The sequence below is a fragment of the Lepidochelys olivacea genome (assembly GCF_965140295.1).
Source record: "Lepidochelys olivacea isolate rLepOli2 genome assembly, chromosome: 4".
NCBI classification, from domain to species: domain Eukaryota; kingdom Metazoa; phylum Chordata; order Testudines; family Cheloniidae; genus Lepidochelys; species Lepidochelys olivacea.
The window spans coordinates 79,610,162-79,636,040 of NC_140414.1; the positions used below are offsets into that span (position 1 = coordinate 79,610,162).

The 25,879-nt window shown below is 40.1% G+C and overlaps 1 protein-coding gene across 1 annotated transcript in view; it reads right to left on the reverse strand.

The window, feature by feature from the left end:
• HPGD (15-hydroxyprostaglandin dehydrogenase) overlaps positions 1–22,618 on the reverse strand; it is a 37,793-nt gene extending 15,175 nt beyond the window's left edge. Inside the window, exons 1-3 of the mRNA XM_084626199.1 lie at positions 22,130–22,618; positions 21,619–21,742; positions 17,293–17,399 (exon numbers count right to left, since the gene is read on the reverse strand). Of these exons, the coding sequence (XP_084482325.1) occupies positions 17,293–17,399; positions 21,619–21,742; positions 22,130–22,222 (324 nt within the window). The 5' untranslated portion in view covers positions 22,223–22,618. The remainder of the gene's footprint in view (positions 1–17,292; positions 17,400–21,618; positions 21,743–22,129) is intronic.
• Between the last annotated feature and the right edge of the window lie 3,261 nt (positions 22,619–25,879).

Genomic DNA, 25,879 nt, shown 5'->3' on the forward strand with positions numbered 1-25,879 from the left:
AGATTCTGATTCCTTTAAATGGCTGAGAAAATAATCTGTGCTGAATGGAATGTAGATTCCTGTTTTTGTGTCTTTTTGTAACTTAAGGTTTTGCCTAGAGGGATTCTCTATGTTTTGAATCTGTTTACCCTGTAAGGTATTTACCATCCTGATTTTACAGAGGTGATTATTTTTACTTCTATTAAAATTCTTCTTTTAAGAATCTGAATGCTTTTTTCATTGTTCTTAAGATCCAAGGGTTTGGGTCTGTGTTCACCTATGCAAATTGGTGAGGATTTTTATCAAACCTTCCCGAGGAAGGGAGGTGTAAGATTTGGGAGGATTTTTGGGGGAAATTCTAAACGGGCTCTTTCCAAATTATATCCCTGTTAGACGTTTGGTGGTGGCAGCGAAAGTCCAAGGGCAAAAGGTAAAATAGTTTGTACCTTGGGGAAGTTTTAACCTAAGCTGGTAAAAGTAAGCTTAGGGGGTTTTCATGCAGGTCCCCACATCTGTACCGTAGAGTTCAGAGTGGGAAAGGAATCTTGACAGATGCAATCTTGTTTATTTACAAAATATGTACCAAGCCCGTTTTCCCTAAACACAGGAGGAACCAAAGAGGAAATATTTTCTTTGCTTACAGGCCCAAGCCTCTTTAGTCAGCACCACACCCAAAAGTTCTAGGCTTTTTCTCAGGGCCACACTCCATATTTGTCCAGGCTGTCTCTTTCTGTCGTCTTTACATTCGTCCAGAATGAAAAGCGACAATTACTACAGCAAGGTTTAGCCCATGCACAATGGTAAAATACATCCTTGTGTTTCTAATTTCTTTTACTGATGGAAAAACTGGAATCTGTAGGAAATATTGGCATATTGTTGATTTTAATCTCAAAATACACAAAAAGTCTGCAGATGAATATTGCCACAAGTTTCAAGGAAAGGGCTTTGATTAAATCTACTGCATGTGTCACCTTGGTTGATTGGTCCATCAGCCCTCACAGAGAGAGAGCCGATCACAACATGTTGTTTGTGTTGGTCTAGCCAGTTCTTCAGCCACCCGCTGGCCAGGCTGTCAATGGCACTAGACACCCGATCAGCAAAGTGCACCACGGCCCAGAACCCCTGAGCTCAAGCAATCCACCAACCTCAGCGTCCCAAGTAGCTGGGATTACAGGCACACGCCACTGCACCTGGTGTTACAGTATACTTAAAATTAAAAGGTTTCAGAGTAGCAGCCGTGTTAGTCTATATCCGCAAAAAGAAAAGGAGTACAAGAACGTGTGAGGAACAGTACAGGGGGAAAAATAAACATGAGAAAATAGTTTTACTTTGTGTAATGACACATCCACTCCTAGTCTTTATTCAAGCCTAATTTAATGGTGTCCAGTTTGCAAATTAATTCCAATTTTGCTCCAAGAGACTGCTGAATTGGAATTAATTTGCAAACTGGACACCACTAAATTAGGCTTGAATAAAGACTGGGAGTGGATGTGTCATTACACAAAGTAAAACTATTTCCCCATGTTTATTTCCCCCCCCCTACTTTTCCTCACACATTCTTGTCAACTGCTGGAAATGGCCCATCTTCATTATCACTGCAAAAGATTTTTTGTTTTTCTTCCCTCTCCTGCTGGTAATAGCTCACTTTACCTGATCACTCTCGTTACAGGTGTATGGTAACACCCATTGTTTCATGTTATCAGCGTATATAAAATCTCCCCACTGTATTTTCCACTGCATGCATCCGATGAAGTGAGCTGTAGCTCACAAAAGCTTATGCTCAAATAAATTTGTTAGTCTCTAAGGTGCCACAAGTACTCCTTTTCTTTTTTAAAATTAAAAATGATCTAAACCAGATTTAGATGAAAGTTCCATAGCTCAACTATATCTTAATAATGGGATGAATATAGATACCAAATCTAAATGCTCCCAAATGTAGGGAAAGTTTGGATTTGGATTTTCAACCTAAAAGTTCTGATCCAAGGCTTTGGTTTGGACTTATTTTTATTTTAAATGAATATGTATGTGGAAACTAACAGATCTAGGGCTTGTCTTCACTATGGGGGTAAGTCGACCTAAGTTACACTGCTCCAGCTACGTGAATAACATAGCTGGAGTCGACTGTAGCTTTGGTCCACTTACCCCGGTGTCTTCATGGTGCTGAGTTGACGGGAGATGCTCTCCAATTGACTTCCCTAACTACTCTTGGAGAGCTGGAATACTGGGGTCAACCAGAGAGTGCTCTGCCATTGATTCAGTGGGTCTTCACTAGACCCGCTAAATCGATCCCGACTGCTTCGATTGTAGCAGCATCGATCTCCCTGTAGTGGAGACTAGCCCCTACTATCGTCAGTGTGTCCTAAAGACAATATACAATGCCCAGTTATACAATAGGTCAAAACCTGATAGCAACCTGATAGCAACAGATAGCAATATGGGAAACTGATTTCCCCGCGCAATACGTAAGAGACTGGGCATTGCCAAAGTGTCAGCTGAGATGTTGGAAGTAAACTGAAAGCCTTTTCAGGCCACAGCACCCACTACCCATAAAGGTCGGTAACCTTTGATTTTGACCCTAGACGAGTTGTAAACTGCACACTTGTCAATCTTTAGGTTTGCAAATGCTAATACATTTCATAAATATCTTCCCTAATATTTGTGAAACTTGCTGACCTCCTCATTCTACTTTCTGTTCACAGGATCATTATGCTCATGCACTTTTCTATCTGGGCCCAATCTTATGATGTGTTTAGCAACTTCAACTCCTACTGCTGTCAATGGGAATTGAGGGTGCCTTATAGGAGCCAGGCTTATGTACTCTCTCTTGTACTCCTTAAAGGAACAGTATTTGATACATGTCTTCAGAGATATGTCTGTTAATAAATGTATTGTGTAGGGCTGTTTAATGTTAATTGTACTATATAACCATCAAAGGAATTATTAAAGCTATGTGTATTTATGCCTGATGGTGCTGCCCTAAGGTATAATTATTCTGGTGATAAACAGTAGCTATAATATATAAGGTGAAAGCAGCTGAACTGTTAATAGATCCATTAGTTGAGACTGGTGATGAAGAATGTTCTATATATGTTATAGGTTGCACAGAGCCCACACTAAGCCCCATAGGTAGGTCCCTACTAAATTCATGGTCCATTTTATGGTCATGAAATTTATGGTTTTTAAAATCCTAAGTTTTCAATTATTTAAATCTGAAATTTTATGGTGTTGTAACTGTAGGAGTTCTTAGACCTTAGTCTGCCCCATGCTTTGCTGCACATTGGGCTACCCACATTTACATCCTTGCCTGTCAACTGCTCTTCTCTCCAAATCTTCCCATTTCATGTTGAGGTGCTTGCTGTAGTTCAGAACTGTTCATTCCATGTTATTTGTGGTCTTCCTCTTTCTTCTTGCGTTTTCTGGCTTCCATTCAAGGGCGGTATTTGGTAAGTGTTCTTTTTACATTTTCAGCACATATCCCAGCCACTGCTGTCTTCTTTTGTAGGTTATTTGTGAGAGGGTGCCTTGTCCAGTAATTTTTCTGACTTCATTTGTCTTCATATATCTCTATATGTTATTCCCAGTATTCTTCTCAGACATTTGTGATGAAATGCATCCAGCTTAGTAGTCCTGTAGAGGTCCTGACCCAAAATGGGGCTGTGGGGGGGTTGCAAGATTATTGTAGGGGGGTTGCGTTACTGCCACCTTTACTTCTGCACTGCAGAAGTCTCCCCCATGAAATCTGTATAGTATAGGGTAAAAGTACACAAAAGACCAGATTTCACGGGGGAGCCTAGCGTTTCTCAAACTGGGGGTTCTTTCACTCCCCTGTGAAATCTGGTCTTTTGTGCGCTTTTACCTTATACTATACAAATTTCAGGGCAGAGACCAGATTTCACAGTCTGTGACACTTTTTTCACAGCCATGAATTTGGTAGGGTCCTACCCATAGGGAATCAGATAGAGGACCTATCCTGTCCTAGAGAAGCTGCTCAGCCTGCAGGGTGGAAAGGAAGAATCCCACCTGGGATAATTAAATGAAATAAATGAATAGGAAAGGGAAATAGCTTGGAACTTTTTGAGGAAGTGCTCTTCCTCCCCCCCCATCGCTTCCTTCCCTACTTCAAGGAAGTAATAGAGCCAGATGATTCCCAGACCAAGTCCCAACCACATGGCAGGGAGAACCTAGATAGTTGACTGCTTTATCAACATCACAGGATTGCAAATTTTCCTAGACTAAATTAATGCTATTAATATTTCTCTTGGCTGAAGCAAACCAGCAAGTGTTTGGAAGTGACTCTTGCCTTTATACCAAACTGAGGAGAATCCTGATCCTAAATGTGAGGGTTTGTCTTCACTGCAGAGATAACTTGGGCTCTGTCTTGAGTGTTGTCACTAACCTGGCTCACATCCACAAACAACTCCTCCCCCATGTGTAACAGAGCTTTACACCTGAGCTAGATGCCCCGTTTGGTGGTAGAAGCTAAAGCCAGAATGCTGTCCACATTTGGGTTGGTAGCCCACTCATTTTGAAATATGGACAAAGGCTAAGCTGCTCGAGTGCTGATGGTCCTCCAATGCCTTCCCACAATTCCCTGCATGTGACTAGAATGACCACAATTCACTGGGAAAGAATCATAGAGTGTCTCAGCTGACTGTAACACAAAGAACCATGGGATACTGCCCTCACAAGTCCTAGTGATGCACACAAGTGAGTGCAGCACCAGAGTGGATGCAGCTGAGTGAAAACACTGGAGTATGGCTTTGCATTGTGGCTGCTCACACCTGGGATAAGCCAACCCAGGGGCTCACACCCAGGTGCTTATTACTCAAGTTAACACTGCAATGAAGACATACCCTATAAGCAGGCCAGAAAAAGAAGCTCCTTGCAGAAAAGCATATGCTTTAAATAGAGATAGTATTTGTTTCTCCTTTGTGTTGTACTCTCTACTACTGCTGGTATGTCACTCTACAGTTTAATGCTCCCCTCATACTTTATCCCTTATGAAATGCAACTTTGAACTCCCACTTTTGGAATCAGCCAGAAACACTTCAGCTGGAGTGTTTTGGAGGAAAGTCTCCCAGATATTACTTCAAGCTACTATAAAATATGGCTGATGGAAAGCCAAACAGCCAAAGAACAACCTTCATGTTTCTGTACACCCTTGCTTCCAGTTTTGGATAATAAGGCAAAAGGAAATCTCTGAAATTACCTCCAAGCCAGCCAAGTATAAATATTTTTCTGTAATATGGCCTTCAGTGCACTGATGTAGGACTAACAGGAACATGTGAGGAGAGAAGTGCCTTCTGGTTTGGTAATTCTTATTACATTCTTTGAGAAAGAAATGTTGACCCTTACTCTTAATCACTGATCATTCTTAAATCAGTGCATTCATCTGTATTTTCTTTTTTTGTATTTGAAAATAAAAAGTCACTAAAAATCTGTTTCCCCCCTGCATTGTTTTAATGTATATCTGCTAATCCACTACATCCAGCAGAAATCATGTCAAAACATAAAGCAAGTTGCCTTTGAAGAAGTGACTTGTGATAAATAATCCATTTACCATTGTATTCAGCAGCTTGGATGTTCTCCATAAAAATTTCAAGAACAAAGAACAGCAAACTGTTCAAATTAGAAACTGAACAGTTACTAAATGCAGGTAAAGTGAAAATTAACAAAGCTGAAACACCAGCACTTGTCCCCTAGCTACCAAAACCCACTATTGGTAGCAGCTGTGAAAGTAACCTCACTGCTTGCCAACAAAACCCACCATCTCCATACTGTTGATGATAGTTTTCTTACTTAAATATACACATTGATTTATAATAAATAATGAGGACACTCATCATTACACTGTTACAGGTCTGAGTATACTACCAATAAAAGCAGTTGCACTCTGACAGCTGCCAATAAAAAGTGTATTTACCATGCTACTGTCCAGCAAAGTAATAATCATGAGTGTAGAAACTTGTCTTAATGTAATATTAGTTTACTTCTGCAATCCCAATTACAGAATTGGATGAGAGTAGTTCATGCATGCCAATGCACCAAATGCTAATAAAGACAAAAGTAAAATCCCTGACAGCATGCCATTATTTTGCAAAGTAAATAATTGGACACTGAGGCAAAACACCTCAGTGTAGCTGTTGGAGAACTCAAATCCCTACCATATATTATGACTAATGACCCTAGTTAACAGGCTGACTGGTCTTTTATGTGTAAATGACAAGCTCAAAATCAAAAGTTACAAACTTTTAGCCTCCTCTTGTAATCTTCTTCCCCCACAATGGCTTTATAGTTTCAGCTATATTACTCTAAACAGAAAATATGGTGACATGCTGTATCTAAGCAAAGCCTAACACATTTCTCCTGGCTTTAGCAACATGCCTATTCTACGTTATGTAACACTTAGATATGTTGACATACTTATCACCTTTAATTCAAATTCACATGCTATTTCTACATCGTTATGAACTTCCTAGCATGATCTATAAGCACCAGTGCAAAAATGTGTCCATCTTCACTGACTACTTCAAACCTCATTATCAGCCATTACATTTGACAAATGTTTACTGTTAACTCAATATATGAGGTATTTCTAATAATCCAGGGATTCCATCTTATTGCGCTAGCTTCTTGTAGCAGTAAAACACCACACCTTCTTACCTAGAAAAGCTAGTATTTCCTGCAGAGAAATGATTTCCTGCATTCCTGTAAGATTGGAGATGACTATTGCATTGGTACAAAGATGAAAAGGCAACTGGTGTGTTTGGGAAAACTTGTAGACCCCTTTATCTCCTTACCTCTGCTGACACTTTTTATATAGGTGTTAAAAACAATTTACTCTATGTTAATAGAAAACAAATGATTTGGGCAAGTTCATAAAGCAAGTTACTGAACAGGTGGAATTTGAACCTTGATTGTTTGACTTTCATATTTTCTTTGTTGCTTGATTAACATCATACTTCATGAGCTATACATAAAATAAATGAATAATATATGAGGTACCTATGAGGCTTGAAACTAAATGCTGCTGGTAAGATTTGCACTGCAGGGGGTAAAACAGCATGTTGCTGTTCTCCAGGGTGGGGTGTGTTTGGGGGAAGGGTTGATCCTGTCAGGGTTTGGGCTTTAATACTACATTCTAGGAAGCTGGGTTTAAACAGTTTCTCATTACACTATAAACAATTTGCCTCTCAGTGCAGCATTTGCCTCAACATTAGTCACTGTTAGCATAAACTGAGAGTCCATAAACCAGTAAGATCACATGCTTAATGTACAATTACTGAGGTAAATCTGCATGCCTTTTTCTAATGTGTTCTTCCATGATCCACAATGGCATGTGAGTCACAGATATGATTATTTTCAGAGCTTGCAGATTTCTTTTTATACATATGGTCTGATCTGCTGCAATTGATTTCAGTGGGGGCAATTCTAATCACTTTAATAGAAATAGTTTTCTCTTCATGGGCATGATCATATCTGGAGCACTGCCTTAGTATGGGAGAGTACTAGTGAGCTACTGAATTGCAAGGGTGATTTCTCTCTTATTAACTAGTAGGCTGTTGGTTTGATTCCAGAAAGGACTTAAATCTTTGCCTGTGCAATTTAATTTTTTTCAGAGAACACCATTCTAAAAAAAAAAAAAAAAAAAAAAAGGGTTCATTTAATCAGTCAAGTACAAGGATATGAAATTGTGACTTTCCTTTGATGTAATCACCATTTTGAACATTGAGGAGTACTTATGGCACCTTAGAGACTAACAAGATTGAAGATTGTAACTTGCATTTTGAATGTATAGATGTGACTAGCTGGAGATGTCCAGGACAGAATAAGGCAATTTATTGCATGCCTTGCACCTTCTTGAAGCAACCAACATGAGTTATCAATTGTGTTTGTCAGAACAATTGATTGGATAAAAGATTTGGTTTCCCACTTTGTATCCAGGGGAAGGTGGGACTTTAACCACCTGACTGCAGCTTTGAAGCTGGTCTGGGAGTTGCATGACAAAGGATTGGAAACCATATTTAAGGACAGGATCTCTCCAATCTCTTTCTCTTACTCTTACTTTTACTAGCTGATCATAGACCAAAAACTGAAGGACTGCTGGAAGCAGAAGCGGCCTACTTGTCTGACAGATGAAGTGGGCCAAAGGGCTTATAAGAAAGGGTGAGCATGGAAAGATTATATAGGCTTTTTTTTCCTAAAGATCTGAAATTCTTGTATGCTTTGAAAGTAAAACTTATTGTCTCTTAGAAACCCCTGTGCAAAGACCATTCCTTACTTTATCAAAGAGTTAAACTATAATCCAGTGCAATGGAATCTGTGGGAGTACACATAAGTGACTGGGGAAGCTCGGGTGGGTTCAGCACTGGTTTCAGGACCTAAGGCAGTTTGTGCTGTGGAGTCCCACATCACAAGGAGAGGTGCTAGACAGGAGGTAAGCACCTGAAAGTGTGGTTGGGTCCTGTTACAACAGACTGGTGACTGTACACTAAGGAGCTCAACTAAGTCTGTAAGATAATCTTTGTCTTGCATTTGGCTAGGATATTGAATTGATGAGAGTATTAATTCAAGATTCCTTACACAATCCCCAGTATGATATGTAGTTCTTAAAAATATTTTTTATAAATAAAGGTTCCAAACACTTGACGCTATTCTAGCTTTCAGAGAGGGGAGAGATCGCTGAAGTGATCCCACTGGAGTTTTTATTTATGCATTGGTTTGAATGCTGGGCCATGGGTGGCATTCTAAACTCATAATCTTTAGCAGTAAGTAGGGAATGGCTGACCTGCGTAGTCTCCTGTTTTTCCTGCATGCTTGAATCTCCTGGGGAACTGGAAGACTTAACAGGAAGTGGGAGAGATCATAGCAGCTAGGGGTGTGTGCCAGTAGAACATCTCATCCTCATTTCCAGTCAGAAGACCTCAGAGCATAGAGTTTATAGGATGAATGTGTGGGGAGCTGAGGAGGTGATAGAGTACCTCATGCTATCGGTGTGAAGCTGGGATTTTTGAGTAGAGCTGAGGCTTTGGGAAGAGAAGCAACAGCAGGGCCAGCAACAATGGCAGAGCTGAGCCTCGAAATGGCCTCCATGATTCCAGCTCCCACAGAGCTGGGCAGTGGGTCTAAAATACACCCCCAAAGAGAGAGCCAGTGGTTAGGGTGGTAGCCTGGGTCTTGGGAAACAGGAGTTCAGTTCCCTGCTCCACGCTAGATGGTGGCATCGAGAAAGTCACTTAGTCTCTCTGTGCCTCAGTTCTCCATCTGGGGAATAATAGCACTTTCCTAGCTCACAAGGGTGTTGTTAGGATAAATATGTTAGAGTGTGAGGTGTTTAGCTACGACAGTAATGGGGCCAAATAAGTATCTTAAGTAGATAGAATCTGACAGGACTGATGAATGGACAAAGCTGTGACATGCCTCATTGAAATACACACAGCAAAACCCTGACCGATAAGACAGTAAACATATGAATGCCAAAGTGAGGGGAGCTCCCTCTCCTGCCCCATAAATGTCATTCGATGCAGTGTAGCCTGTAACTTGAGGAGTTAAAGGCATTTAAATGACCAGTAAATTTTGATTTTCCTTGAAAATATTAACCCAGTTGCCTTCAAGGGACTGTATTTATTATTAAATACATTCTGCACCAGGGTGTAAACAGGTTAAGGGAAACCCCAGAACTAGAGACTGAATCAAATGTCCTGTCAATGCTATCAATTACACCTCTTTAAACTTCAGATCCACAAAGTTGCTGAGCAAAGTGGATTGGTTTTTTTTGTAGCTCAGATGATCAGGAGTTAGATAAGCACTCTTCCGTTCTTCTATCTGCAGGACCAAGCTATTTAAGTTCTTCGTAGGATCAAGCCCTGAGTGACTGTGACACGAGGCAGGCTTCAATTTAGAAATGGAGAAAACTTCACCAATCTCAATTATCAGACAATTTTTACCTTTGTTTGTATAAATTAGTTTATATAAATGAGACCAACAAAAACGAAAAATGACTGATTTAATGATGTCTGCTAGACTTCCTCAAGTTCTGCCCAGTAATAATGAGACCCTTGCATGCCTGAACAAATTCTATGCATGTATTTGAATTTTGCCTCTTTCTAATAACTGTTGTTACACAACTGCAATATTTGAGCTTTCTAATGCTGCCAGTGAAATATATGTAAAACACTCAGAGAAATATGAGAACAAGAATTCCTAAATATATTTTATTCAAGAAATCTGACTAAATTAGTTTCCAAAACTTTAGTGGAGTAAGGCATCAGGTTTCTTCCTTCCCCTCTTAGACCCCTTCTGCTCTCAAACATACACACACTTTTTCTTAATTAATCAAGTTTAGAAATGTTTAGAAAAGGATAACTATATATTCTAAAACATTAAAAATTAAAAGTGGTGATAAATTAATTTTAAATTTTTATTTTTAATGACAAATATTTCAGCTGAACATTTTATTACAGCCCTGGCCTCTTTATCTTATTTGTTTATGCTCTTGTCTAATTATTATAAAGTAGCATTATATAATACTGCTCATAATTCTTGTTCTCACAAGTCAGAAAAGCAAATTAAGGTTTAATATGCGTGGTAAATAAAAATATTAAGAGTCTACTATCCATAATTTAATGTAATGAACAAACATTTTCCTACCAGAATGATTCATAAATTTGAGGTTAACCCAGGTAGTCACTTTTTATGATATTTTATGGGTCTTTTCTAGCCCAAGACAATGTACAGCTTTACATGCATAATGTATTTGTGGCTATGACTGTGTATGTCTTCAAAGGGAAGCTGACATTGTGTCTAGAGGTGAATAAAAATCCAAAAACTGTACAGTGGCAAGCTTAATTTGGCATTCCCTACTCACATATCATGTATGTTGAGAGTTGAATCATTATTAGATTCCCTAACTCAATACTCCAAAACAAAGCATTTTTTCTGTCAAGATGAATGAAGCTCAATACAACTGTAATTGAAATCAGCATAGCTATTTTTGTTGACTTCAGAGGAAAATAATTTAACCCTAAGTGTGTTTTTTTTTTCAGTGAAAGAACAAAGTCTTTGTAGAACTATTAAAAGGGAAACAGTTGCACTGAGTAGAGTTAATCTATGGAATTCACTGCCACGGGAATCTTTTCATTGGCTGCCACTCTTTCTACATCTAGATCAGGCTTCTTACTCTAGAAACACCTTACAGAAAGAAATTAGATAAGTGTCATGCCCAAAGTCACATAGCAAATGAATGGTTTCAGAGTAACAGTCGTGTTAGTCTGTATTCGCAAAAAGAAAAGGAGTACTTTTGGCACCTTAGAGACTAACCCATTTATTTGAGCATAAGCTTTCGTGAGCTACAGCTCACTTCATCGGATGCATCCGATGAAGTGAGCTGTAGCTCACAAAAGCTTATGCTCAAATAAATGGGTTAGTCTCTAAGGTGCCACAAGTACTCCTTTTCTTTATAGCAAATGAATATCGAAATTGAAAAGATAAGCAGGGATTCCCAGCTCCAAATTCTTGATCAAACCATAAGTCAACACTCTTACTCATCCCTGTTCATCTTATGTACAGCATGCCACAATTGCCTGAGTGTATTATAGAGTTTCATTCCACTTCCTGTTAAGTACTGGATGCTGGCTACCATTTGAGTACTTGCTATGACAGCCAATGGTTTGATGCAGGGTGGCAGTTCCAGTGTTTCTATTTGCTCAGTATTGTTTTGTGCTTTTATTAAAAAATATGATTTTTGTTAAATAAAATGCTGGCTGCTTAAACTGTTAATGATGTCAAAGAAAGAAAATAAAGTACACGATTCCAGTTTTAACAAATAATCATAGTTAGTGTATCCTGCTTATTTTAAATAGTTCTTTTCCATTTTAAAATATGGTTTTGTGGATGAGTCTAATGCTTTTGAGAGTGATACGTTAGTTAGATCTAGGCATAATAAGAACGTAAAAATGGCCATACTGGGTCACACACCACACAACAGAACCACTAACCCAGGAACCTATCCTTGCAACAAAGCCCGTTGCCAACTGTGTCCACATATCTATTCAGAGGACACCATCATAAGGCATAATCACATCAGCCACACTATCAGAGGCTCGTTCACCTGCACATCTACCAATGTGATATATGCCATCATGTGCCAGCAATGCCCCTCTGCCATGTACATTGGCCAAACTGGACAGTCTCTACGTAAAAGAATAAATGGACACAAATCAGACATCAAGAATTATAACATTCAAAAAACAGTCGGAGAACACTTCAATCTCTTTGGTCACTCGATTACAGACCTAAAAGTGACCAGTAGTTAGATGGCCAGTTACAACCATATATACCCTGAGTTAACTGCTAGCATACAAATAAAGGCACAGTCAATTGTGTGATGGCATAATTACAGCCTATTTTTTAAACTTGGACCATTTGTGTCTATCTATACTGACTCTGCACCAATCTGTTGGTGTCACTCATTTCTTCTTGTGAGACACCGTCATCAGTTCTCAATGCAAAATATCCTGGAGGTTAATCTCCTAGCATGATTCATAAGAGCTTGAAACAGGGGTGGATGAAGTAATATATATAGTTCAGTATGTTAAAAATGGTATTTGATTACAGTGCCATGGAAAAGAAAGAAAGTTTATTAAATAAGATTTAAGCTGGGGGCCCTATCGTGGGATCTCAGCTGAGCCTGTACTGAGACAGACCAGTCTGGTGCAAATACAAGTGTGGATAGACTTGTAGGAATCAAGGAGAACAAGAATGTAATTTAAACTGTAGAGGTGCTGTCAGTCTGTTTTTCATGCTGATCTATTTTTTCTGTCTTTTTTAAAAAACATAATTGATTCTGCACCTATAGTATGAGCTTTCTATAACTTGCCATAGTACAGTCCATGTCACTTAAGTCTACTTTCCCTGATGTTTTTGTCAGGAACACATTGGAATTCAGTGGCATCCACCCTGAAGGGCTTGAAAGCTTCTGCAGGGCACAGTCTTAATTGATACAGACTATACTTTACTACATAAAGTAAAAAGGTCATTAAGGCCCCTAGATTTAAGTACCACTGAAATCCATACAACGCCTGCTTGGTAGGCACCTAATTTCCACTCTAGAAGTCCCCTTAGGGGCCTAAATTTCTGCCTCTGGGCATGTGCACTGCTGACTCAGCTAGGTGGCCAGACACTTCTTATGCTTAAGACCAAGTGTGATCCTCAAACCAGGTGAAGATAGGTGTTGCCTCACCTATATTGTATGTGGGTCCTGATCCAGTAGTTAGGCTTAGAGTATGCCTAACTCCACACAAAATGGGAGGGAGCGGGGAAAGGAGGCAGCCTCCTTTAGATCTGAAGTTACATGGATTAGGGCACTCACAGGTTCAGTTCTCCCCCTTGCCAGATTAGGGGATAAGAACTGAACCAGAGTTTCCCCACATCTCAGCTGAGGGCCACTGGACTATGGGATTTTCTGATGTGAGTCTCCCTATCTCTCCTGTTTAAACTGTTCCACTTTGCATTTTTAATTATTTATGCATTAAGCCAGAGAGCGTGAGAATGACACTTTAGTCTGATAGTTAGGGCACTCACCTGTTCAAATCTCTTCCCCTCAGGCAAAGAGGGAATTGAACCAGGGTCTCCTGCATTTTGGGTCAAAAGTTATAAGGAGCACGCATCTCCTCCTTGCTCCCTCCCTGCACAACTGCTTTGTGTGGAGTTCAGCCTGTGTATCATTACCACTTTTGCAAAAAATGTCCTAGGTGCCTGACTCCAGCAGAGGGTTCCCAGCTGTAGATTCTGGCCAGAGAATACACACCTTTCTCCAACCCGGGCATGTGCACCTAACTCCCTGAGTGGGGCGGGGCTTAGGACACATCCCTCTCATTGGCATCTGCCATTGGCTAGCTTAAGCAGCTCCCCACTTAGCAGGCTAGCTTTTGTGGATCCCATTCTTAGGCACCTTTCTCTCCCCATGCATTGTACAGGGAGCCTAGGCACCTAACTCAGGCTTTGTAGATTCCAGTGGTGTGGGGGGTGGGGACTAGGTGCCTAAAAGGCAGGTTTTGCAATGTCTAAGTCCCTTTGTGAATCTGAGCCTAGAAGACTAACTGTGGAAATACTTCATTTAGGACACTTTTTCGTTTTCTCTTTTGAAAGACTCAACGATTTAAAAGATCACTTCAGCAAATTTGTTTCAGAATCAGCATACTCAAATTATGCAAAATAACTTCTGCTGACACTTCTACCAAAATGTCTGTGGATGAATCTGTTTTTGATATTAACATATCAGTAAAAAGGGCTCAAGGAGTCTCCTCCATCAACGTCTAGTTCCCCAATATAGAAGTTAGATACAATCCATTGAACAGTCCCAGTGCCAACACTGACTATATGAAATGAGAAAAGAAAGGAGGTGGTGAGGTTGGGCAATGAGCTTGCTCTCCACCTATACTAGCCACTAGAGCTGCCCAGCAGCATGCGCTCCTTCAGGCTCCCAGAAGATATTTCCAGCTAGCCATCCTTCTGCGACTTCTGCTTTAGCATGGCCACTCTTCACCCTTTCCAGTGCACCTCTGGCTATAAAATCCATAACCTAGCCCTGTACTTTTAGATCTCTTATCTTGCTCTATTAGTTAGTTGTCAAATTCCAACAGAGTGCCCATGTGATTTTTTTTCGTACTGTATGTGTTTTGATCAAATTTAAAACATCTTCATGTATAAAAAGTCATTATCCTACGAAATGATAATTGAAATTATTTTTTGCATACATATCCTTCATTGGAAGACTGACATAAAAATATCTTTCATGGTTGTAATCCCATGCAAACTCTATATTAATCCCTTGCTGCCCTGTTTGCAGGTGCAAATTACTATGTTTGGCATTCGGATTCATGGGAGTGATGTATAGAGATACACTGAATCCTAACATGGAAGCAGGTCTTTCCTAAATATTGGAATGACAGTCAGAATTTGAAAGGTCAGGGCATAAAGTAAGTCCTTCCTGACTGACAGCTTTTTTGGAGTTCAGATCTCCAAGCTATGTGGCTTGAAGATGGAACCACCCAGAAATGGTGACTGAGAAGTGAACCCCCACGTACAACATTCTTTGGCAATGGGAAGTTGGGATGGCATTGGAATGGTAGTCATGTTGGTTGTGAGTTCAATCCTTGAAGGGGCCATTTAGGGATCTGGGGCAATTGGGTATTGGTCCTGCTTTGAATAGGGGGTTTGGACTAGATGACCTCCTGAGGTCCCTTCTAACCCTGATATTCCATGTATGAGCAAACAAGTTGTGACATCATGTCATGTGAGAAACCAGGAATGCATGTTTGAAAGATCTCTTTTGCAAAAATTCACTGAATTTACATGGGTTCAGCTGGACAGCTGCTCTTAAGCTGAAAGAATGTGCTCCAACAAATGGGGAATGGTGAAAATATTTCATACGTGAAGAACTTGGAACATATTTGTATGCCTTAAGAAAATGAAATATGTAGCCCTAGATTAAACAAATCTTTTAATAGTGGGCAACTTATTTCTCATGTGTATGCCAGCTGAGCCTCAATAACAGTTGATGTGTCTTAATCATTTACACAGAAATGGACTCCAGTGAAGACTGAGACTAAAGTAGGTGTATCTTAATGTTATTGTGTATATTCCAGTTTTAAATATGGGCCAATAAGAAGTTATTTTATGTTGTTTATAAGTGATTCATCACTTTTTATAAGTGATTCATTCTCTAATTTTTATGCACAATATTCCTATTTTCATACATGTTCGTTCACTTGGAATTTTTAGAGGCTCACTACTATTTCTAACTATCTTTTTATTCCAGGTTACCTTCTGACTGATTAGCATTCGGAGGGTTTAAACACATAACACATTTTCCCCATACATCTAATACAGAGAGCCAAAGAATAAACAATTAATGACATTCGTGGACTGTCGGTAATATAGACCAACATAACTTTTATTGTGGTTGCTTTCAGCCTGAAATAATGGCTTTTCAGGTATCAAAGATCCTCAACCACCAGGAGTGTTTTTATTCTCTATATTCCCATATCTATATTTGAAGCCATGTTTACAAGCTGCAAAGATTCAACTGGAGTGAAGAATGTGAGAAATAAGTTGTGAAGTATGAGAGGCAGAGAGCTCATGAACTTTCCATTCCTTGAGAAACTTACTTTTACAGAGTTTATTTGTAAATATTTATTTCTCTCTGCTACAAGACAACTGCTACCTTGGATAGGCTTGTCTACCAGAGGCAGCAGCCATGGCTTTTCACACTTTTCACAGCTCAGTATGCTGCAGGTACCATATAGTCTGTGGGATCAGGCCTTGCATGCCATTATGTTAGTCACTAGAATCTAGTAGTGTAATGTAGTATACGCTGATAAAAATAATTTAACAATACTGTTATTATAAAACATGGTTATTACCAATAATATTTGAATTTATTCTCTTTTCAGAGTTGTCTGTCTGATTACCAGTTCCAGCAGTCTGCTTTCCATCTATATGTGGAACAATCAGGGGGAAATGTTTATGTACAAATAGCAAAAGACTAGATTTAAGATCTGGTATGTGGGTCTAAGGGAAGACTATTTCTCTGCATGTACAACGTGTAAAAAGTAGAGAAAAGAAAAGGAACTAAAGACCATAACCAGTAAATATTTCGCCATCATTAACATTAATAATGTACAGATACAGGACAATGAATGAGTGATCATAGCATTAATGATTCATTTTATTCTTAACTGTTAAGATATATCAGTATTTGAGATTAGTGTTACAATTATAGTACTTGCTTAGGTGCTAGTATAATTATCTGTAGTGACTCATGTATATATAGGTAGGGCCGCGCCATACACTGACCATTAATGGCTCTCATGTCACTGGAAGGTAGGGGGGCTTGAGTGTGTATATATATGTGCATGAGTGGGTTGCGGGCAATATAGGATTTTTAATGTGAAGGAACATGATGATCCATGAAAGAGACTTCACTGTAGAGCATTAGTGCATCTAAACATGATTTAAATAAAAATTGTTTGAAACACTCTTTTCAAATGGTAAATTTGTTTCTTTAGATGTTCTCCAGGAGGACATACACGTTGAGTGTAAACAAAAACCAATGAACCAAAAACACTCTCTCACAAATCCACAGCACATCATTTCCTCCTAAACTTTACTTTAGGCATAATCAAGCACTATAGGCTGGGATTTTCAAAGAGGAAAATTAAATTAGAGTTGAGTGCCTAACTCCTTAGGCCTCTTTGAAAATCTCACCTTTAGGTAATACAGTATGAACATTTTAAAACAGATAATGCTTACCAAATTAATTTGTATAGTGTTTTCCCAGTCCTTTTCATTATTCACTCCAGCATTATTAACCACAACATCCAGCCTTCCAAAATGTTCAATTGTTTTTTTAAAAGCACCTACAGTAAAATCCAAGGGAAAAATTCCTTAGCTGTCTTGTTTTCCATATTTTTAAATGTTACACATGGAATGCAAGGCACGATATTTGTTACCCTACCAAAGTATGTTAATTCATCATTTTTTTAAAACAGTTAATGTTAAACACATACTTTGTTAATGTTTAACAAATACAACACTTGTCTAACTATTCAACAAGTATTAACAGTAACTCTATTTAAGACTGTTAATGGAAGTAGAATAGTACAACCTTTTCACTCAGCATCTTCTGAAATCAAGTCTTTATTGCTTGATCTTGCATTAGTTTGGGTATTCAAGAAATTCAGGATCTGATCCCATGTATCTTTTAAAGAAAAACTTTACACAGTCTGAAAAACTCATGTTTGGGTTTGAATTCAAATTATTTTAAGAATGAGTCTATCCTTACTCAATGATGTAATTAATAAATATTTTAAATCTTTAAACTATCAATAATTCACCATATTCCTTGATGAATTGTACCTATTTATGAGTAATTGATGTACACCCTATATATACAGTTACTGATTTATAGCCTCTCAGATTCAATCTCATTCCTTCTATTGTTGACAAATTACCTCCACAGAGTTTCTATACATCAGACAGAATTAAAATTAATGGGCCAGATCCTCAGGACCTCTATGCTCAGCACAACCTGTGCAGGTAGGGAATTCCCAAAGTGGCTTATAGACACCTTTTGTGGGACCCTAAAGATGGCAATGTTTTCAGAATAAAAAGCTTACAACACTTTTGTGGTGCCTGTTTTTTTCAGGGTTGCAAAAATACTCAAAGACAAAAATACATTTAAAAAAGAAAGTGCAGAGATGTCTGTACTGCCAGAATCTGACTCAACAGCAATGTGTGCATATTTCCCAGCAATTTAGAGTTCTTAAGGGCTTTATCATAAAACACTGAACAAGTGTCATTAACATTTTCTGTGAACAAAAGAACAGTTTTGAGTCGTGTCTCTGCGCATTTTACTTTTTCTTTCCTCCAAGCATTGTTCATCACACGGAACACTTGTTCCATTGAACTGTTTGTCTGTGGCAAACATCAAACAAATACTACATAACAAATATATGTTGAATGAAAATAAATAACTTGATGAAATGAAAATCCAGACCACGTCAGATTCCCTGAAAGGTATTCTTGAGACACCAGGCCATTGTGGCCAACAGAAAAGTTACAACAAATTACAAAATTACAACAGCACTGTTGCCATATCTCCTTTTCTCTGGCCACACCCTTACACTAGAATGGGTATAGCACCAACAGCATCAGGTGTTTGTGTCATTCAGGATTACCCTAGTTAGGGGAATCACCAGGTATTTGGCTAAGGCTGCCAGAGCAATTTTAGAAGGGGTCAGAATATGGTACAATAGTCATTTTTAAACACAAGAGCATTGTATCATGTTAAAAACAGCTAAAAGCAAAGAATGCATTCATCTAACCTCCCTTGCCTTTCAGAGTTAATGATGATATTATCCTCCACTATAATGCTTTGATATTTAAAGGGCTCTATTTTTAGTTTCCTGTCTTTTCTGTTTTGTGTTAAGTTTATTGCCTATTTTGTTCTTCAGTCTCTGAACCTAACATTCTCTAACCATGTTTTCCTTACTTCCTTAGTGGCCCAATCCTGCACTATCAAAGTTAATTGAAATTCTTTGACTTCAGTGGGAGCAGAACTGGTCATTCAGGGAATCAATGCAGTTTTGGGGATGCAGGATCAGGCCCTTAATTTGATCTCAATTTCAGAATTTGGCTTTATGCTTCACTTGTTTTTCATCCTGCTCTCTACAGAAGCTCTTCAATAACACTGTCCTTGACACATAGCATTCAAAGTCTTCTGTCTTAAAATAACAAAAACAAAAGACTTTTGGCTTATTCTTAATGATGTGTGTATCATTCCTAGGCCTATACAAATAATCTTGACCACACTAGGAAAAAAAAAGCAAATACTTTTCAACTGGTCATATTGATGTGTTGAAAAAAATGTTGATTAGTTTATGTAGTCTACTGCTGGCAACAGGTTTGTCAGTCCACAGTGATCACATCTGTTTAGGGTCCGGTCACAGGGTGGCACTACCTCTTTAAGAGGGAGCAGGGTCAGTGTACCTTGTGTCTGGTCAGATGACCAAGATTAGGCTTTAAAAGAGGGTACCTGGGCTTGGGAAAGGAAGAGACCTGGTGAATTAGGGCTGGTAGACTCCCCCTAAGGGAAGACAGGGAGAACCTGAAAGGAACTGTTTAGAAAAAGGTCCTCCAGAGAGAAAAGCCCTGGGTGGCTATGCTCAGGGAACAGGACCAGGAACAGCAAAACTGACAGATACACCTGTGAGAGGAGGCAGTGAGAGCCTGAGAGGTAAAGGGGTTAAAGTCTCCTGTGAGTAAAAGCCAGGGTGAGTTGAAGAACTGTTTTTGTTTGTTTGGACAATAAAACTGCTGAAGAGAGACTGTCTTTGAGAGGTGGGGAGAAGGCCTGCCTTGTTACATATCCATATGAAACAAAAGAATCTTGTTAGTATTATGATAATTAGTAATTTATAATTATTGTATTTATTTTGCATATACATCCATCTCACCAGTGTTCTTGGCACTGTACAAAATATAAAATACCACCCTCTGAAAATATAAGCACCTTAAAATAAATGAGAGGATCCAACTTAAAGGGGATATGAAAAGGAATGGAAGGGAGGTATAAATATGGATCAAGGCTGATCAGTCCAAAACTGCTTTGCAGAGAAAAATGGTTTTAAGGTGATTTTTCAAAAGTAGGTTGGGAGAAAATAAAACCAATGTCTGTGCAGAGAGAGCTCCACACTGTTGGGCCATGCACAGCAAAAAGCATGACCATGACCTGACTGCAGATGTGATAGTGGGACCCTGAACAGTGTGCACCGTGTGGCTGCAGACTGTGTTCCTGATCCTGCAACTTGTTTCACAGGGGCAGTCACATGTCCATACGGAAAAACGGAACTCCAGTGAAGCAACAGAGGGATTTGCCCACACTGAACAAATTGTAGTATGAGGACCACTGTCCGTAAAAAAGCTTACAGAGTAGGTAGCCACTAAGGAATTTAAAACTAACAGAGCCAATTTAAATTAATTGATCTACTTTATAGACAACCAGTATAAAAGAGTTGGGGATAGGTGTAGTGTAGTTATGCTTGTTTATACAAGTGAACAATCAGATTGCTGCATTCTGGACAAGCTGCAAATTGCTGAAGTTTTGTGAAGAAAGAATTAAAATAATCACACATTGCTTCTGTGAAGATTATCATGTGACAAAGGTGCAATCATAGAATTTATGAGGCAGAAGAAAGAAACTATGTGTTTATATCAAGTCTAACATCTTTTTCCATGGAAAGAGCATTCACATAAGTGACCCAAGGTTTTTTTTAACCTAACTAAGGATCTCTTAATGAATCTGCAAACAGTCATGGGATGTTGTGGTTATCATGAAATGTTTGTGAGATGTCTGTTGTGAAATGCTGCATAAAAAAGTAAATATTATTATCCAGAGCTCAGTAGAGCAGTTTATTCCTGAATGAGGACATGCACAAAATCAAAAATCACAGGAGTTGATTGCTTTTTATCTGCAATGGTTTAAGTTAAAATTTAAAAAGCTGTATAAGTTATTTCTTAGCTTAAAGAGCAACATTTCATCCTTGGCATTTATGGCCAGATTCTGATCTGAACAATAGCAACCTAAATTCAGACTAGTTCCATTGTACTGCTAAGTATCTGTATTGCAGATCACTCCCAGCAGAAACTTGTCACTTTCATGGTGAGAAGATGCATTTTTGAGTCTGCCAGGAAGCTTTATTAAACACTTTAAATATTTTATTAAGTAAATACTCTACTTTATTAAACACTGGATTTTAAAGTTTTTAATACATTACTCATTAAATAACCCTTATCTTATGCAGAGGCTTTCATACAAAAGTATCACAAAACATTCAGTGACGTCTTTATCCTTTCTTTACTATGTGCCAAGTCCTAAAGCCAAAGGCACACACTGGTAGTAATATTTCACATTTGCAGAGTGAGAAACAGATCCTACTTGAGTCACGCTTGTAAGGGATCAGAAATAGGCTGCCCTCCAGAAACCTTAATTGCACAGTTATAGGTTCAGTAGCCCAGCTTTGTTCAGGTTGTTGCATGTTATGATAGTGTATAATGCTGACAGATTTCCCTCCTTACCTTGCAGTTGCTCCTGATCTGTAACATCGCACTGAATGAAAAGAGTCCTCTGAGCTTCAAACTGCTCATCCAGGGCAGCTTTGCTCTCCTCACCGGCTTCGAGGTTCCGATCCACGAGAGCCACCTGTGCCAGGAGGAGGTCGGGGCGATGCACGTGAGAGGAATGATCACAGCATTTGTAAGGCAAGGGAAATTCAAGAGGGACGAGCGGACCCCCTCCCCCCGCCAAATACCACACAGCCTTTTCCCAGCCGGGGAGGTGACGTGTCTAAGGCCCCTCTTGCTCCAACCTGCACACCCCAGCGGGAAGGAAAACTGGCCCTGGGGAGGGGCACGAAGCCGGGAGAAGGACAGCAGCAGGTACCTACAGCGTGCACGAAAACTGGGGGAGAGGCTCTTGGCTTCCTAGAAAGCAGCAGCAGCCTCTGGGGAAGCGACCTCCTAAGAAGGCGAGAGTGGCTCCGGGATGGCGGCAGCCCCTGGGTGGTGCGCCAGGGACACACGCGCTTACCTTCGCGCCCTCCTCCAGCAGCGCTTGGACAAAGGCTCTGCCTATGCCCTGCGCCGCGCCAGTCACCAGAGCCACCTTGCCATTCACGTGCATGCTCGCTGCTTGCTGAAGGCTGAGCGCCGCGCCGGTCTCTGTCCCTCGCCAGGGCTCTGGGGCGCGCGCGCTCGCACTTGGTATTTATAGAGTCCCTGTCTCCTTTATCTTCCCTCACAGCCGTGCCTCCGCGGGCAGCAGGCGAGAGGGAAGTTGCCAAGCACACTGGGGATGGGGATCCTATCTCGGTGTCACCTGCCCTGTAAGTTCACTTCCTCCCTCCCCCTCCTCTTCCTCCTCCTGCCGTCGCTGCTGCGGCTCCTTCTCTCCTTTCTTTCCCTTCTCCTGGGACAGCGCTGACACCCGCCCAGTGCGTGTCTGCGGAGTGGCGCCGGGCATTCCCGGGCAGAGCGTCCCCGGGAGCCCCAGGTTTGACGGGGGCCAGCAGGGGCGCTTTGCACGCTCAGCTTCCCCCTCTCGCTGGTATGTTTTTCTTTTTTTTTTCCAAACGAACAAAAGCCCGAGCTGCAGACTCTGGGGACAGGTCCTGCCTCTTTTCTTCCCCTTTGCGTCCGGACAAATGGCGTGAGAACAAGTTAGGGGACTTTTGATAAGGGCTGTTGGCAACTGCTCAGGTTTTATCCGTTTTGCTTGGCCCAATTCGTATCAGCAGCAGGCTAAATAATTGGAACAAGTTTCACAGCCCGAAACAATAACAAGCGTGGAGTCCCTCCTCAGACTCCTAAATGCATTGCTGGGCCCCATCAGTTCCCCCCACCCCCTTTTATAACAGCTGGGGGAATCTCCTGTGTGTTCATACTTCCCCCAGGGTCATCATGTCTCTGCCATTGCTTTCTAAAAATGTTCCAGCTATCAGGTTACTAAGGTAAATAATAAGATACTTTTTTAAAAATGTAATTAAATCTGCCATAATCTATCCATCACAAAATATGGAGCTAGGTTTTATTAAAGGACTTTATAAATAAAGTACTGTCTGCCTCTCCACAGGAGACACAGATGTCCGAAGAGTTAAAAATATAAAATTAACAACAAACCTGAAATAAATTACCTCTAAATAAATAAATTGCTCCAAAGCCAACCAAAGTAATTTCAGTAAGAAGAGGGAAGCATTGAGGCAAATTTGTGCTTGGTGTAACTCCATGTAAATCAAAGAATTTACACCAGGAGAGAATTTCTTGCATTCCTGTAGTCCCATTGATGCCAATGGGAGGTTTGGGTATACAGACATTAAGGATTAAATCCAATATATTTTATGCTTTTAAAATATATAGATATATGCAAAACCAGAATAATTTTGTAGATGCCACATACATTTCTTATATAGAGAGAGGGTCTTGTACTTTGTTGTTTATGTAGGCTGAGTTGTACACCTAGCTGAGCCCCTTGGCCCTCTCCCCCACTCCTGCCCATGGTCAGAACTCTATGATTTTGGTGAAAGTCAAAAAAGCAGGCTCCAGTTTTCCCATTTTCAATCCAACATCAATGTGGGTGTGGGGTGGAGTGAGGACTCTAGTTAGGATTGGCTGGATTGGGGACAAGGGACCCATCTGGGGGAGCATGCTGCTGGTGTGGGGGTGAGGAGTCTGCATGGTAGTAGTTGGCCAGAGTGGTGAAGTGAGGGCCCCCAGAGTTTTCCATTAAAATCTGGCCCACAGAGTGCCCGCTTGGTGCTGCAGGCAGAGGAAGATCTCTGGTGCCCTACTTTCTAACATAAGCCTCACACTAAACCCTGAGGTCTCTGTCTCACCACCATATCTGGAGTGACCAAGTGGTGGTTTTGGTGATAAACAGAAGCTATAGCACTACAGACAGGGAAATGCCATGGAGTTGAAGGTAGGGCCTCATTTTGGTTGGCCAAATATTTGAGAAGATATATTCTATTAGAATGTAAATGTAATTTTTTTAAAAGCCAAACTATTAAATTATCTTAGTACTAGTCTCGTAAATGAGAATGATGGGTGTCTTTACCTAAATTAATTTTAAAAGTCACTATTCTGGTTCCATGCAGTAAATTCAATAGTATATTTTAAAAACCTCATTGCATATTTAAAAAAAAATCATTGTATGTGAGCACCACTGCACATTGGTTCTGGCAAGGGCTAATCCCGCAAGGTACTGAACGCCCTCAATCCTGGGCTCAGGCCCTGAATGAGTAAAGAAGAATTTTCGATAACAGTTGAGTATCGGTTTTGAATCATCCCTGCCCTCTCTTTGCCTGATGTAATTACAGAAAAACCATTAAACCCCCAACAGTTGGCATAATCTTTAAACAGTATAGTAGTATGGCAGCTGGGAATAAAAGCAAAACAAACACATGTGAACCCCTCCCATGCCTCACCTCTTTCAATTTTGGCAACACACACTATAAGGAGCTCTCTGTTCTATTCACTTGACTATCAGATCATACAGCAATGAATTTAGACTGTGTTTTTAATGTATGTATGTTGTGTTCTAAGGCACGGAGTATATCAGGACTGTGAGAAAGCTATTTAACAAGCTGGGATGTTTGATTAAAATTAGGAGATCAGCCTACAAGAATAACCCATTTCTGTTAGGGTTATAAGGATTTTAGTGTAATTGTAATTTATAATATTCTGTCAGTCTCATTAAAGGGAAACTCACAAATGGTTCAGACCCACACTTTTTGGTATTTACATGTGTCATGAATATAAAGGGAAGGGTAAACCCCTTTGAAATCCCTCCTGGCCAGGGGAAAGCTCCTCTCACCTGTAAAGGGTTAAGAAGCTAAAGGTAACCTCGCTGGCACCTGACCAAAATGACCAATGAGGAGACAAGATACTTTCAAAAGCTGGGAGGAGGGAGAGAAACAAAGGGTCTGTGTCTGTCTATATGCTGGTTTCTGCCGGGGATAGACCAGGAATGGAGTCTTAGAACTTTTAGTAAGTAATCTAGCTAGGTATGTGTTGGATTATGATTTCTTTAAATGGCTGAGAAAAGAATTGTGCTGAATAGAATAACTATTTCTGTCTGTGTATCTTTTTTGTAACTTAAGGTTTTGCCTAGAGGGGTTCTCTATGTTTTTGAATCTAATTACCCTGTAAGGTATCTACCATCCTGATTTTACAGGGGGGATTTCTTAATTTCTATTTACTTCTATTTTTATTAAAAGTCTTCTTGTAAGAAAACTGAATGCTTTTTCATTGTTCTCAGATCCAAGGGTTTGGGTCCGTGGTCACCTATGCGAATTGGTGAGGCTTTTTATCCAACATTTCCCAGGAAAGGGGGGTTGCAAGTGTTGGGAGGATTGTTCATTGTTCTTAAGATCCAAGAGTCTGAGTCTGTAGTCACCTAGGCAAATTGGTGACTTTTTATCCAACATTTCCCAGGAAAGGTGGGGTGCAAGGTTTTGGGAAGTATTTTGGGGGGAAGGATGCGTCCAAACAGCTCTTCCCCAGTAACCAGTATTAGTTTGGTGGTGGTAGCGGCCAGTCCAAGGACAACGGGAGGAATATTTTGTACCTTGGGGAAGTTTTGACCTAAGCTGGTAAAGATAAGCTTAGGAGGTTTTTCATGCAGGTCCCCACATCTGTACCCTAGAGTTCAGAGTCGGGGAGGAACCTTGACAACATGAATGCAAGATCTGGGTTATCCGTATTTGTTATGGTAGAGAGGGCTCTCAGAAGCCCCTTATTAAAGTCCTGTGATCCATTGGAAGGAAAGTTTGGGGTGATTTCT